This window comes from Paramormyrops kingsleyae, chromosome 13, assembly GCF_048594095.1.
Source record: "Paramormyrops kingsleyae isolate MSU_618 chromosome 13, PKINGS_0.4, whole genome shotgun sequence".
In the NCBI taxonomy this organism is placed as follows: domain Eukaryota; kingdom Metazoa; phylum Chordata; class Actinopteri; order Osteoglossiformes; family Mormyridae; genus Paramormyrops; species Paramormyrops kingsleyae.
Window position 1 is genome coordinate 32,768,650 of NC_132809.1, and position 16,957 is coordinate 32,785,606.

General features: G+C 40.6%; 1 protein-coding gene across 8 annotated transcripts in view; it reads right to left on the reverse strand.

Annotated features, from left to right (window-relative positions):
• Window positions 1–16,957, reverse strand: part of LOC111849650 (zinc finger protein 536-like) — a 181,765-nt gene that overhangs the window by 49,782 nt on the left and 115,026 nt on the right. For all 8 annotated transcript variants that reach the window (XM_023822712.2, XM_023822715.2, XM_023822713.2 and 5 more), the window contains one exon: window positions 13,536–15,751. In XM_023822712.2, the coding sequence (XP_023678480.2) occupies window positions 13,536–15,750 (2,215 nt within the window). In that variant the 5' untranslated portion in view covers window position 15,751. The remainder of the gene's footprint in view (window positions 1–13,535; window positions 15,752–16,957) is intronic.

Here is a 16,957-nt window from a genome sequence, read left to right on the forward strand (position 1 = left end):
GGGATGTAGAAGTGAGTGAGTGTGAGTGAGAGAGAGAGAGAAAGAGAGGGAGGGAGAGAGAGGGAGAGAAGCTGTTTATTTCACTCAAAAACAAAGGTAAAATGCAAAAGAGAACATTAATCTTTCCACAAATGACTGAGTCATAGTTTAGCATGTATAACTCGCAGAGCAAACATCATAGGAATAACTCATGATCTCATTTTGAAGTTTATACCTTGTCTAACCGCTGAAGAAAAAAGCCACTCGAGGCTAACATCGGTTTTCCACTATATTAAATTAACACCTATTTTTAATAATGTCACCTGATCTGTAAGATGTATTTAAGGTTTCAAGCTTTTGAGCATTGTGAAAAAGGTAAAATATAACAAAAGAAACACATGGAAAAAATAAATGCAGATTTTAATAATAATGTACAGTGTAAACTTAGATGGTATATATACCTACAGTATAATCAATATTTTAAAGAATACCACTTTCTATGTTTTGACATTTTAATGATAGTATGATAGGTATTAGTATTGTAACTATGCAAACATGCAAGAATGGTAGTGCTATCATAATAAAATAGCCTTTATCTCAAAAAGGATAAAACATAACCAGATATGGCCCCTGACTGTCAAGCCCATCTTCTCTCCCAACCTACATTTCTCATGTATATGCAAGCCTGAACAGAAGGATGTGTCACTGTACGCGTATTCCTATTAAAATGAACATACCCCTCCCCTGCCTGAATGTTAATTTGTTATGAAGGTCATTGACAGAGAAAAATAATCACCATTAGGGATCTAACAATTTGCCATTTCAGAACATCTCTGCGCTGATGACTCAACTATTAATAGACCCCATCTTATATGACTAAAAACTATTCTGGTATTTTCACAAAAAAAAAAAAAAATCCCGTATGTCTTCTGTTACATGTCACATCTTTTATCTCTGAAGATCTTTGACATTTAGCACAAATTAATGGGACCCGAAACCCAAAATAAATTTACATCATGACTAGATATTGGAAAATTAAATACTCATGATTCAGCTTGAACTGTGACATCCTTGTGTTCCCATTATATTTATTGACGATATTTTCACATTTCACTTAAAAGGATGAGTCTGAAAATAAGGAAAAAAGTTAAATACCTCTGTATGCTTCTATATCAACAAAAACTGGTATTTATCTATGTATACTTCATTAAAGCAATGTATGACCACGCATCCCATGCATAGCGTACCGATGCCCTGTGTCATCTGGGGTAGGGTCTATGCCCCCCCATCACCTTCACTGGAATAAGATATGGATGGATGGATGGATAACATTTTCAAGGGAACATAATGCCATATGTATTGGTAATTGTTAGGTAAACAATCTATCAAAGCATCACTTTTTTTTATAGTCATAAAGTATATGTTGTGTATCTGTTATTGTTATAATTAATTTAGTATATTTATTATTATTGTTATAATATATTCAAAAGCTTAAATTCTGCAGGTGCACAAATTTATTAAATTCCAAAAAAAAAAACAATTACAGTGTGAAGCAATGATACTCTAAGTGCTGTTACTGCTTCAAAAAAGGGAGGCGGTACAAGATTGAAGTGAGCAGATGCTTAGTAGTTACGGTTGTGCTGTATACAATATTACGATAATACAGTAATCAACACCTTTAAAGTGAACGTCAGACAGGAAGCAGCAGCATGGCGGCTGCTCGCATCTCCATAAACTCGCTAACTCCCGCTGACAAGTTGGGGGATCTGAGCTTTGATTGGCCGCGCCATTGCTCCTTCACTTCCTTTCCTTACTCCTCAGTCGGTGCACTGTGATCCAGTGGGGGAACTTTGGGCACCTTGACTGGCGTTAACTACTTGTGGCACACACAGAGGAAATAGGTCATTAAATCAAATGAGCCCAACCAACCTCAGAGGATCCCTGAGCTGTTTCTAATCAGAATATTTCCGTTTTAAAGGAGCCAGAATTGCACTCCACAATGTCTGTCATTAATTTGGATTTTTTTGCTCCCTTTCCAATTTTTGTGGCTTTTTTTAATTGTGTAATATCCCTAAAGAGTGAAAAGGGCAGCCATTTTGGTACAAACTAAATAATTAAAGGTTACTTAAGGAAGAGCTACTTTACAGCTCCTTCGTACTTTAAGGAAGATATTTACATTCCTACAGAAACAGTACACAACGAATAAAAAGGAATACCACTGATTAGTCACGTATACAAATACAGGAACTACGCACCAGACTGACAGAAATGCACAGGAACATAGACCAAATGAATATACTGGTAACTGTATTGCAAGAGCATCATTCCCCATAATCTTTACACTTGCCTCTAAAGAGAAATAAATGCTAACCTTGGAAATATTTCAAGGTCATAAGAGTAAAATAAAATTCAGCAGTTAAAAAAAAGTGTGGTCCTGAAATGGCAGGGAAGGCAAATAAGACAAATCTATAAAGATCAGAGCACACTGTAATGATTTAAGTAGTAAGGTCTTGTAATAGCACTTGATGGACAACTGTATGAAAAAGATACATAATTTCTCGACTTGCCATTTACCCAGCATTGTGCCTGAAAGCAGAGCAGAATAATAGACAGTTTAAAATGTCAGGGAGCTAACTAAGAAAAAGAAGGGATTGGTCTGTAGAATCTCAATTAGAAACAGAGCTAATAACAATGGATTTTCTGAGGAAAGCGGCAAGATGAGCGGTCTACTAAAACACTTCCTAAAATGCTTCATTCCAATTAGACTCTTGGCTTGAATTGACCAGTGAGAAACAAAATATGTCGAGTTATGAAACCCGTCATAAGTATATTCTCTGTCATGAAATGCATGTATAGGATTTACCTATCTATCCCAGTGCAGACCTGCGTATTGAGCGGACGCCAGCAGCCCATGATTGTGTCAATTAATCTGCCATTGTGAGCTGGGGAACAGCTGCAGTGGGCCTAGCGGAAGTGTTGTCAAAGGGAAACAAAGCCACGCTAAGCTTCTGACTGAATCTTCCATTACAAAAGGAGGTCTAACACAAAATAAATTCATAAATCCATAGATCAATTTTTACCAGCACTAATGTCTGACCTTTAAAGGGAAAAGGTTTTTACATACTTAATTTCGGCTTGAAATATGGTCAGAAATGTGATACTTAGAAGGTGAGCCAAGTCCGTGGCTTCGAAAACAAACCAACTCGAGGAAGGTGAATGTGGAAGCTGGAAAGACTTGATCTTTCAAACAAAAAACACCAGGATTCATCAACCGAGCACTGTTATTTTAAAACAATGGGTCTAACGAGATTAGACTGAATCCATCAATCTCTGTTACGTGGCTTTAATTTTAGGGGATACTAGATTCCCTGAAAGACCAGCCCCATCCGCCCCCCCCCGAAAGACACTGTTGAGGGCAAAAGATCTGTTTTTGAGCATCAATGACATCATTTTAATGTAACTAATATTACAGACCATTCACATAATTCTCCCTACACATTCTTTAAAGAACTGCAGCAGAGATACAAGGAGCTTCCCAGGAAGAATAAGATAAGTCTGAATTAGCATCCATCCACAGTGCATAGCTGAAATACTGGTGTTAGTCTGCCAGATGGTTCCTCTTACAGCTTAGAACCCCTAATGCAATGACACCACTGGGACTTGTGAGACAAGAGTATCACCAGCCTTAAATTATACCTTCACCTGTCCATTTTAATACTCCATTAATGCAACAAAATAAGTAACCTCTGTCTCTTCATTTAGTTTGCTTCTTAAAATGCTTATTACCCATCCTTCTTCACACTACATTGATGCAATATCAAAATACAAAGACTGGCTATTAAACTTGTTTCAAATTTCAAATATAATTTAAAAATGCATGTATATTAGCATTTCTAGCTTTACACATTTGTCTGCCAAGTACTTCATGCAAAAATAATTCAATAGAGAAGTAAATGTGGGACAGTATTTATTTAGTACTCATTTAGTGCAGAATAAAAATCTTACTGTTATTATTTTAACCATGCCTTATTCCATCAATTCCCTGAAAATGCATCTAAAATACATGACTAATATAAAAGTTTATAAAAAATGTGACTTTATTAATTGTTAAATGACCCTAAGATGAGAATTACATGAACTTTAGTTGTTCCTACTATAGTACCATCACATTCGAAGCCGACATGTTTACAAAGGTTAAAAAAGGGAATCCTGTAAGCCACGGTGCAATAAACCAATATAAACTCTGTCCATTGTTCCGATTTAAAATGTAAAAGCAAAACACTACACTGCAGTTTCCCATGTAGACAGGGACATTGGAAATTGGAGGGCAAATTCTTACACAAATTCACGCCATGACTAACTGAGACTAAAAATGAACTTCATAAAAATAGAAATCATCGAAAGGGAGGCATGATTCACTTGAAAGAAACTTGATAAACAAAATGAATCGAGAAACTTGCTCTGTGAACTTCAGAAAAAGCATCTTTTCAAATTTCACTAGACCAGTACAATTACATTATCATATTGTATGTTCATCAGGACGTACAAAAATTAGCTGAATGTGTTGAGCTTAGGGAAGCCCTGAACCGGATTTCACGTTTCCCAGAATCCTCTTTCCGTTGGGCTTCATCTCTGTGTCTAATAGCACACACCTGCTACTGGCCACTGGAGAGGTGTGATAGTGCCATTTTGCAGCACATCACCTGAAGAAGAAGCCAAGGGATGTGGCATTTTGTCCTCAAGGGCTCACAGATCAACCAAGACTTGGCTGAAGTTAATATGATGAGAAGCCCCAGTAGATACCAGGTTTCTGAGTCTGCCCCTGAATCCTCTTGCTCTAAATCCCTTTGTCAATCCTTTGACAAACCCGCTGTCTAACAAGTTTGAAGCTCACTGCACTCTACACAACACAGTTCAGCCCGTCTCCAATGACTAGCATGTTCCTATCAACTCAGATATAGACCCCCAATACTGGCCTTGTGCATTTATCCTTCAGTTAAATAACATGAGTAGCCAGACTCACCGAATCTTTAAATGGCTCAATCTGTTTCTCTAACCTTCAAAACATTTTAAATTGAAAACAAGTTAAAGGAACCCCCCCTCCCACAACCCCCCACCACAAAAACAGCACAGTGTGACCATGGACTCCCTTTTATCGATGTGTGAGAAAGAAATTGATGGATCAGTCGGTTCTGACATGTACATTTCATTTAAGATTCGTGTTAACTGAAAAAAGACTCAACTGCATATCAGCCATATGGGCCAGAACACCATGAACTGTGAATGGAAAAAGCACCGTGACCCTGATACTAAAACCTCAAACAAGGCCGAGTGAAAAGACAGATGCAACCTTTGGAGACAGTGGCTTTCTTATTTACACACAGAAAGCAGACACTTTAGCAGTTTTCAATTATCACTTCTAATACTGTATTTGTGTACAAAATATACTAACAATACTCTCTACACAAAAGTTCACATCAAATAACATATGTGCTTAACTGCAACAAAAGGTGTCTGATGAACTAAATTATTAGTGTGAATAAAAGAGCATTGTTTCCATGGCATCCAAAATGATACATTTTCAGGACTGCGTGCATTGTACTAGCGGTTTTGATCATGGCATTTGAATTCTTTTATATATGAAATAAATAATTCTAATCACGGACTCTGTGTTTACTGTATCAGGAACAGTTTGTCAATTTAAATGACAAACTAATATCAATATAAATCTATGTATATATTTGAGCATTAAAAGTATAGCTATAGCCTGAACTACAGCTTGCCAAAATATCGCTTTCTATCCATCCAAATGAATTAATTTCGAAACCTAATTAATCCACAAAGGTTCCATGTCTTAATCCTCAAAGTCACGGGGGTTATGGTCCTCTCAAATGAGGTCAGTGCTTCTCCCAGAGGAAATATCGAAAAAGGGTGCACACTGTGCTCTCTTTTTGTCACTCCAGTACAAGAACACAGACTGCTGTTATACCATTTGGGTACAAGAGCCTAACTCCTCCCTGTCTTTGTTTCACCTCCTGACCCCTGCCAAACACCACACATACTCATAAAAGACCATTTTATTATAGCGTATGACATAATCTTATATAATAATCACTTCTTTACTTCATAATATGTAAGACACATATGACATTTAAAATATAACCACATACATGCCCTCGGAACATTCTAACATATAATACCTACTACTCTTTCAGGTTGTATTAGAGGTATTTTAAATCATAAGAGCAGGGAATATATAAACAAAGAGAGTTAAAAGAGATTTGATATCAAAGGATTTGAGAAGCAGGAGCTGGGCAGAGTGGACAACTGTTAGAGGAGAGACATAAGGCCATTGGGCCTTGGCAAGAATTGGGTTTTCTCCAGGGTGCCACAATGGTTGGCTTCTCACAGACACCGTCTCTGCAAGCAACTACACCTTTATGATCCACAGCGACAGAATCCTGCCAGGGTGGACTGGCAAACAAGTAGACATTATCGGTAGCCGGATGCCTTTTCTACGTACGTTTAATCTCCGCTGGTACCTCATTTCCTCTAATTAGAATGTTACACTGGAACTAGTTGGTAGCTTAAATATGGCTGAGGTTTATGAAACGTACGGGTTACGTAGCAATTTCCTAGCTGAGAATATGTACGTAAGGGAAAAACACACTCAGGCACATACACAAAGATAGATTTTACAAGAGGCTTCACAAAAGTAGGTAAACCAGGGGTCAGTAAAAGGCCAGACCACGACCCTAAAGGCCAGACCACTGACCCTAAAGGCCAGACCACTGACCCTAAAGGCCAGACCACGACCCTAAAGGCCAGACCACTGACCCTAAAGGCCAGACCACTGACAATAGACCCTATTTTCAAACACCTTGATTCTTTGCATTCACATGATCTTCTCAGGTTAAGATTGATAAACATTCACTCAGCATATACAATATAAAACAGAACATAGTACCAACACTATTCTTCCTTTACTGAGGCGTATGTAAGGTATATATCATACTGTATGATTGCAAACCAAAAAAATATGTTGTGGAAACTGATGAAATATTAACTTTTCCTATTTTTTTTCCTTGAAGCAGAACCATTCAGCATCAGTACCACAGCACTGTATTCCAGTGCTAAATGGTTAAAACATAAGGAATCTGACAAACTTAAATTGGAATTTACAAAATTAATCTTTCCGTATAACATTGTCTCAGATTTACAGTTTTACACTGAGTAACACCTGATCTAGTCACGTCCAATCGCATTCACGTTTGAGGTTCCTTGAAAATAATATACAGACGCTCCTCTACTTACGAACTTTCAACTTACGTACTTTCAGGCATAAATTGTTTTCCTTGGGCTCCCGTTTCCTGTCCGCAACATCAATTTTCTTTCTTCCCGCCAATCCCGCCTAGTACGACTTCTGGCCGCTACTCCCGCCGCGCAGCAGCGTAGCGTGCGTACTCCCAGCATCCAAGTTCTTTGTACTTGCGTATGCCCTTAAAATGATGTTGAATAACGACTTACGAACATTTCAAGTTACGAACGGTCGTTTGGAACATAACTCATTTATAAGTAGAGGAGCGTCTGTATATACACTGATTGAGAAATGCCTGAAAGTGGTGGTAGTATGACGTGTAACAGGTAGTAATACAGTATGTATGTAATAATGTATATATGATGGACAGCTACAATACTGAGATAAGCCCAAAATGGCTTGCGTCCACTGCGAATGCAACGCAAGGCTGTATTTATGAATGTTTCTAGTGTCCATGAATTATCTATCTATCTACCTGCTTATCTCAGTCCAGCTGTCCTTTGCCACCTTACCATAAACCAAAGGGAACTGACACAGGATGGCTGAGTACAGGACGACGAGTAACATACATGGTACCAATGACTCAAAGGCAGCTGGAGTGCCACATGCATAGCGTATGCGGCCACGCGTTGCGGGTAGCTGATGGGGAGCGAATCCCAGCCTGTTCCCTCCTACCTACAATACAGCAGAGTCAATTTATTCCAATGCGACAGTCACAATCAATAAACAGCACTGCAGATTTCAACCCAGATCTAGGTTTTAAGAGGGGCACATGGGGAAAGGCAGCTTAATTTAATTAGCTACTTTCTCCTTCTTAACACTTAAACATTAGGGGGCCCTAGTTCTAGACCTCCTGCATCCTTCGCGACTGCAACATTCGTGATGTGCCATATTTTGGTGACATCTTGCTTTATTTCTAAGATGCAACTTATGACCAAGCGAACATATAAGACACACAAGCGAAACCGATTGAGACTACCCAAACACAATAAAAACAATATCACTACATTATGAAAATGGCAGGGTTATTATTTTAAAAGGAAGTGCTCTATGAAAGCTTGGTATTAGGAGAGTGATGAGATGTATTAGTTTGCCATTTGCCTAAGGAGCAGCAGCAAGCAATCCATTGCATGCTGTGCTACAGAAGAACTTAGTACCATATGGCTGGTGAGAGATTTCCTCCCTCCTTTCTCCTTGCCTCTCTCTGACAGCTGGATGTCTAATAACAGGGGACAAGACGCTTGGCAGCTGCGAGCTGCAAGCGGCTCTTTGATGCTGCTCGGAGCGAACGCAAACTTTCCACAGGTGGACAGTGGGGACCAGGCGTATAGCTTTTGTATGCGCGGAGGACTTGCTGTGGGAGTTCTGGGCTTCTGGGAGCACATTAACACGCACAGCTGGTCGGAATAAGTGAGAATTTTTACTCCAAGAAAATGAGCGCTCATCATTTATTTACACGTCTATACGGGCTCACAAGAAGCCATTAAATCAGCTGCGACCAAGACCTATATGTGCCGTTGGTTTAAGAGCAGTTTAGCCCTACCTGTTTATTACACAAGACTGAAGAATAGCACACTTTTTATAATATGGATTAACTGTTTCAGCAGAAAGGGGAGACAGTAATCTTCCTCAGAAAGGTAGAGGTCCAGTGCTGTGACCATGTGTTGGGAAGAGGAAATACCCCCCCCCTCCACAAACCTCGCTACAGGTGCACATGGTTAGGGTGACTAAGTGAGGGCACCTCACTACTGGTTCTCTTGGGGGTCCATAGCCCACTTACTTTCATTACCGAAGCACATTTTGGCTGTTTATTTTCATTAGACCCTATATATGTGTAAATAACAACAATAGTTTATTCATGTTTTAACCGTAATTTGTGGACTTCCCAGCCAAGCAGCAATATCTCATCGTTCATAGATGAGGTGAGCAAATGAATGAGACTCTGCACACTCTGTCAATTCCCCCAGCAAGTCAAGTGTAAGCTGCATTTGCACAGCCCCAAGTTAGAGTCAAAAAAGAAAAACAAAACACATCACGGGTCATCGTGGGCATTAGAACTACTGAACCCTAACGTGCGGTTACACTGCAGAGTGATGCTGCTGCGCTCACTCTCTCTCTCTCTCTCTCTCTCGCTCGCTCTGAAACAATCACCTCACAACAAAAGGCTAAAAGACAACATTAAATAATAACACATAAAGATCTACCAATAAAATATGTTTACCCTAGCATCCCGCTCCATCACCATGACCTCCATACAGTATATTAATCCCACTCGAATCCACTATATGACTAATTATGTCTAAGTAGCATGATTATGTTTTTCTACTTCAGTGTGTATGTATGAGTGTGTGTATATATATATATATATATATATATATATATATATATATAGACCTATACATACTCCATCCCTATCCTTCTCTGTCTTCTCAGTGAACAGAGAGCCAGTTTGTCACTCCTGTTCTCTCAGCCCCCTGTTGCTGTCTGCTAGCCTGAGTCGTGGTGTAAAGTTTGGCTGGAGCCGCGAGGAGCAGCTGGCCCAGGCTAACGGAGAATAATAATGACCCCAGAAATCTGCCGCTCGCTCCACTACAATAGGGTGCTCAGTCTAGTGGAAAATTGCGTTCATCAGCTAGCTCTGCTCACTTACTAATTGACATTGCCAAATATTTTAAGAACAATTGGAATGTGCAGGCAAAAAAAATGGAGATCTTAATCCTTACACATTTTTCTTCATTTCGACCCCCCTGTATGCGATTATATGATTACTGCAGCAGATTAAAAGTACAGAAGAAAAACAAAACATGCAGACCTGTGACAGAAAAGGCTTTTAGGAGGTCTGCTCCCAAAAACAAAATAAATTCTGCACATTTGTGCTTGAATTAAACTTCAGAATCTGTAAATGTCATCTCAACTTTCCTATGAGCAATGCGTTTATTTGAGAGTGTTCCAACCCCCGACCGCCTGTATACATCTGTGTGCATGTGAGAGAGAGAGTGAGCAAAAGAGAAGGAAAGAGAGGAAGAGAAAGAGCACTGTGTGTGATATTTCCCATGAATAAGGCAAAGGTCAATGCATTTCATAGCTTTGCCTTAAAAGAGCCTCTAACACACTTTCTAATCTACATCACCAATTGGCAGACGTCACAATGGAGGAGAATCAGCTTACCTACATGCCGTGCGATATACAGGAAAAGAAAACCGTATAATTAGCAGGCTGTTCCCTCATTAAGTGTCAACTGCAAAAGATACATGCAAAAATGTCCCTAATCTTAACATCCCCCCACAGCCCACCCCCCAATGTATTTCATCACTTTCAATTACTGATTCCATAAATTGTTTTTTAAATCCCTGTATTTAGGGATCAAGACAGAGATGCATCCATTTCAGGAATGCTGCTCTTTCCTACAACAAAAGACATTTTATATTTCTGCTTTTAAATATAAATATTCAGATGGCCTCTCCATCTCAGTGAGGCAGCCTTCTGTTACGGAAAGATAAATATTATGTTGCAACTATGAAAACATAAAATAGACATGAGGAGGGGAAAAAAATGTGTGGCAGTTGTGCGGATACTTATCCAGGAGGAAGGCGAGCAATGTTTTGGCGAATGCGTGTATTTTAAAATGTGAAAGTAAACTGCAAGTGTTTCACCAGCGAAACACGCAACACTAAGCGTTTGTGCCTTTCATACATAATAAACAGGAAATCTAAATATAGTCATTAAGGCATTAGACAGAGTGCTAAATATCGGAGTCCAACTGTGACATGTTTTATCAAAGGATTTGGGAACTGGCTCATAAGGACACATACGGTCTTCCTTAACATCTTAAATATATAACGTTTTAGATTTAAAATATTGAAATATGAGCATGAAAAGCCACATCGTACGTGCCCCTTTTAGTATTTTGTGGTTAAATAAGCTGTAAGACAAAGTTTGGTGGTGTTACACATATACATTCTATTTGCATCCCATGCCTGTATATTAATATACTCAACAAACAGATGGAAGCTTAAGAATTTTAAAGAAAAAATATTGACCTAAAGCCTTTTATGCAGTCTTGTACTAAAGAGGAATTTTCCAACTGGCATATCTTCAACATAATAACTTCACAACAGAGTGAAGGCGGGTTTTCAGACTTTACAACAGTAGAGGACAACTGTGTAGAAAGAAAAAAAAGTCCTATATAGTTGTCCCCCGCTAATTAGCAAGGGAAATACAAAGATGAAGATTGCCCTAATTTCAAAACACTGCTACAAAACATGATAAGCCAGTACATAATAAATGTAAATCTGATTTTAACCTGCATAGTATGAGGACTGCATGTCTCTTTTAATCAAATAGAAAGATGTTTACCTAGCAACTCAATATTTATATAGTCAACGGTCTTGTATTTATATTAAGACTTAAGCTGTGAATGAGCATTCACATGAGCAATACTATATACAATGTTGCTTTTTCATACCTTTCATACTGTTCTGTGTGGGAAAAGAAATTATTATGTATCTGTGGTCATTCTCTTTTTTTAACTAGCTATCAGAGAGTAAGGGCAGTCTGTACTAATAATTACCCACATTGTAATTATGTAATTAGACGTACACCCATGTCTTAAAACGTAAGCCATCAGAAAGCAAATCCAATTTCAATTTGTATGGAGTGACTATTTTGCCTTTCTGTGTCTTACAGCTGTAAAGATCTAGGGATGTATGACTAATCACTGCCATGTTGAAAAAACACTGCTCCTTTTAAATATATTTAGACATGGAGGATTCAGTGCAAGGAAAATAAAAGCATTAAGTTTGGAGCCAGGAGCATGGGGGGCGGGGGGGTGTCTTGGGGGGTTTCAGTGACGTTCCCATTTTTAAAACGGTGACAGGAAGCTCTTTCTCTGAAGTCAGAGGTCCAGTTTCCAGCAGTTGATCTTGAATTGGGCTTCTCAGCAGTCAATCAGGTCCTCACAGCACAACATTTTCTGGTTCGCTGGTGTTATTTTCATGCACTCAGTAATTCAGGCAGCCTTTTGCCGGCATGACAAGCTGCTGTTACGAACCCCAACCCCCCCACCCCCACCCCCCGCAGCATGTCTGAGTCCTTCATGTCCCAAACCCTTTGCCCTGTCACACATCTCTGTCATGACTGTTGCTGCTTGAAAATGAACAAAAAGCATTGTTTAAACAGTTCTTCGCCTTCAGATTCTTCTTTACACATTATTTCATCATGTAACAATGGGCATTCATCATAAGCGGGTTCCTAAGATCCTCCTTTAGGTTTCATTATAAATTCACTTATACCATCATTTGGAGAGGCTCTTGTTTTCTGAAATTAAGTCACATTCACAGGACAAGTACATTAAGAAAACGGTACAGATCTTCACATACTGTAGGTCTGACTTGCATTCACAGACCGCAGAAAAGATGGCATAAACTGCAGAGGAAATGATGGCATTCATCAAATGAAATGCACCCTTTCTAAAATATATAAAAATTCACTTTAATATAAGATCACTTATAAAAAATTTGGAACATTCATAATATCGCTAAATGTTACTTCCGTATTGTAAACAGCCTGCCTTTTGATGCTAAATGCTCAATATTAAAAATGCTGTAGGTTGCCTATTTAGTCTGTGGTGTAAATTTGCTGGGCTCTGCTTTGCAAAGCCATGCGAGGACACGTGAGCTCGTCCGGCCCCAAAGTTGTGGCATGTGTCGTCGTGTAGCAGGTGACGGTCATAGAGGGGGGTGGGGAGCTAATCCAAACCGGTGGTTTAAATGCAGATAGAGAAACAGCCGGCTCAACCAGCAGGCTCTCCAAGAAGTAACTGAGACAAAAGGGGTGTTTAGGGCTAAAGCAAGCTGAGGATTTGACTGCGACCTGATGTCAGTGTTGAAGACAACAGAGAGCAGCCTCTACAATTCGCTATCTAGAGCCTCTGCCAGACTCATGCACGCATTTGTTTGTTAATGCTCACTTTCCAAAAATGATTATCAAACCTAAAAGCTTTTATATTTGATAGATTGACTTTAAATCACATGCCTGTATGAATGGGAAAGCATTTTAGCCTTTTATGTTTTAATATAGAAAAAAAATCAGCATATATTGGAACTAAATATCTCTAAGATAAAAATGGAAAATTTATTAGGACGTTGATGTCTACTGAATCTCATTCAGAACATTTATTAAATATTGGAATCATAATGCCTGTGAAAAACGGTAAATGGGAAAATGCTTGACTGTCTACCTGAGGATGGTGAGGAGGGACGTGGGCTGTCTTCCTGAGCGCTGCCGGTCTGGGAGATGCCCCCGCCAGTTCCACTCTCCTCTGTGACGTTAGATGAGCCTGGGGTGGTGGACCTGCTGATGGACTGAGACTCCGGGTCACTGGCGGAGCCACGGCGCTCGTCCAGGCCCACGCTCTGCTGGATCCCCTCGTCTGCATGCCGACGCTCCTTGCTGTGCACCCGAGAATGGACCGCCATCTGGTGGTAAGTTCTGAAAACCCGACCGCAGTCGGCACACTCACTAGGTTTCTCCTTCAGGTTAACCAGACTGTACTCGAGGGTCTGACCCAAGCTGGCATGGGACACAAACTCTCTGTGACCGTCAAAGGCACCATCATCCTTGCAGGAGGCTATGCTACCACCCTTGGCTCTGTGAATTGCCTCCAAATGTGACGACTGCTTGGAGCCCTCAGAGCCAATTAATGGATAGTTGTGCTTCTCTTTTGAAAAGGCCATGGTGCCCTTCGTCAGCTCTTCATCCTGGCTACGTGGCACACACTGCTGATCTTGGGGCGCGTACAGCCGATCCATAGCCATACCTCGGGCCATGATCTGCCATGCCTGGTAGCTGTTGAGGTGATCCATCTCTACCACCTTTGCCGCTGCCTGTAAGCGCTCCATGCAGCTAGATTTTAGAGGGGGTACCATATTTAGGCAGCTAAACAAAGACTGTTTTTCCCCCTCAGTCAATCCATGGCTTAGACCTGCTACAGGAGCCAACAGCTTTCCCAGCATTTCCTTCTCCTTCACTGCCACACCTGCTTTAGTCAGCATCTGGTGTTGATCAGACAAGTTCATTTTTTCAGCCGAGAGGAAACCACTCTGCAAGCAGGAGATGTATCGAGAGTAAAGGTTGGCATGAGCATCTTGAGAGGTGTTGTTCATGTTGATGGACATCTCGGAGTCGCTGGGCGGCTTGCTCTTGATTGTCAATTTGTTCAGGTGGACCTTCATGTGGTTCTTCAGGAACCATGGCTCCTTAAAACGCCTACCACAGATCTGACAGCAATGCTCGAAAGAGTCCTTGTGCTTCCTCATGTGGCCCTTTAGAAACCAGGCTTGGCTGAATACCTGACCGCAAACGTCACAGCGAAACTCATTAGTGGTCTTCTCCCCGTTGTTACTTAACCCTTGCCCCTGGGCAGACTCAGCAGTAATGTGGGCCTTCTCCACGTGGCTGATGAGATCTTCCTCCTGCGAAGCAGCATACTCGCAAAGGGTGCACTTGTAGGGTTTGTGTAGGATGCGGATGTGCCGGTCCAACTCCTCTCGCTTCTTGAACTTCCCTTTGCAAAAGGTGCAGCGGAAGCCCGTGGTCGGGGCAACCTGCTCATCATGAGAGTTGGCTGGCTTAGGGGATGGTGATGGTTGTGACAGGCTTTCAGCAGAGAGCAGACTGCTTGGTGCAGGGTGACTGCAATCAGAATTGGGTGGTTGATACTGGAACTGCACAGGCAGCTGCTGATGTGAGACAGCCGGAGTTACAGGCTTTATATCTGTCTGGGGCTGCATTTGACCCTTTTTCAGGTGTTTGTCCCTCAAGATGGCCCTCTCTTCCAGCTCGTGCAAAAGCCGGTTCTCCTCACGCACTCGGCCACGGCCCTTTCCAAGATTCCCCAGCTTATGTGTGCGGAGATGAATCTTCAGGTTGCCCTTCTGTGCAGCCCTGTGGTCACAGTAAGGGCATTTGAAAGGTTTCTCCCCAGTATGAGTGCGCATGTGCAGCGATAATATGCTATTGAAGCGGAATCTCTTTCCACACAGAGGACACGGGTACTTCCTGTTCTTGCGGGCATCCTCCTCAATGTCATTCATCTGGGATATGATGCCTATGTTCTGCCCATTCAGGAACTGTTGGAGATCCACTCTTCCATTCAAACCCAAGCTACTTGCATCAATGTCCCTGTTGAGCTGGTTGGCTAGCAGTGCCATTTGACTGTTGATGTGCTGGCCGGGGAGAGCCGTGCGGCTTTTCTCATCCAATGGGGTGGCTGCTTTTTCCTCTGGGATCTGCTGTCTCTTGGGGAAGTCAGGGAATGCATGGCCCAGCTGAGTGGTCAGCTGGTGCATCTTCTGGCTAATGGGATAGCGGCCATTGAGAGCGGCGTTTTTGAGATGGCCGTCAGCTTCCGGAATCGCCGAAGACACACCAAGGCACAGACTAGATTCCTCCATCCTAAGCGAAAAGAATAAACACAAAGTGCTAACTGGGGACCAGATACACTTCCACAACACTGTGTAGTAAAGCAATTACAGGTCAAATAGCGTACGTTTAACCGTGAAGAGAAACTGAACATGAATTGTGGGGGGAAAAAAAACCTGAAAAGATAATTAGATAAGTTTAACACCGCCTCCACCTCATAATATTTACTCCGATTGTATGTTATGAAGGCGAGATTCTATTGTCATGAAACTGCTGATACACAATTATAATATTACCAGCAGCACTTAAAGCAAAAGGGGCTACTTGAGTAGATAGATGCACTTATCTTGATAGAGTGAAATAGTATTTTTGGTTCATTATTCAGTGTCTCTTGTAACATATCCCTCCACAGACTTTCATCTGTCAATGAGGTGGAGTAGTATTAAGAAGATAAAAAACTATAGAAATAATGCAATTTGCATTTCAAACAACATATTTTGCAGAAATTGCATCAAAAGTAACTAAAACGATTGTTCAATAAATAAAACTGTTTTCTAATATGCTGCACACAAACACACCCTATCGTACTTTCAGTTGAATAACTACCCTGAAGATCCTGATTGAGTTATTGATTGACTGATCGATTGCTTTATTGATTGAGCTTTTCAATTTCAAGTTCTGAACTAATATCATACAATGTCAGCTGATTGATTCCCCACCCCACATTATTTAAGGAGCAGAATCAGTTAGTAGATATTAAATCTTACCAATATTAGAAAAAATATAACGTTTTGCTATTTACACATAGTTTTTCGAATAACAAACAGTTAATTTTAACACAGACTAAATCAAATCTTCCATTGCAATGTTTAACAGAACATTAACTGATGAGTACAGGGGAGTACCGTTCTTATACGTCACTGCTATTGCACAATCTAAAACTACTGTTTGTCCAATTGATAAAATCTTTGCAAAATCTCAAAACCAGTACAAAAAGGAGGCATTTTCTGAACCACATGTAACTGAACACAACTGTACCTTCAGCAGAGGTATGCTGAAAATCATGTTTATTTGACTTTTTTTGTGGTTTTAGCTTGAGAGAGTACCGACATTGAGATGCCTGCATTCTGGAGAATACTGTGTACCGAGACTTTGTCCCGCTCTCCTTAAATGGCTTAAACTTAAGAGCTAAGCTACCAGTGTTCCTGTTATAACAAGCGTTCGAAATGTGTACAGATT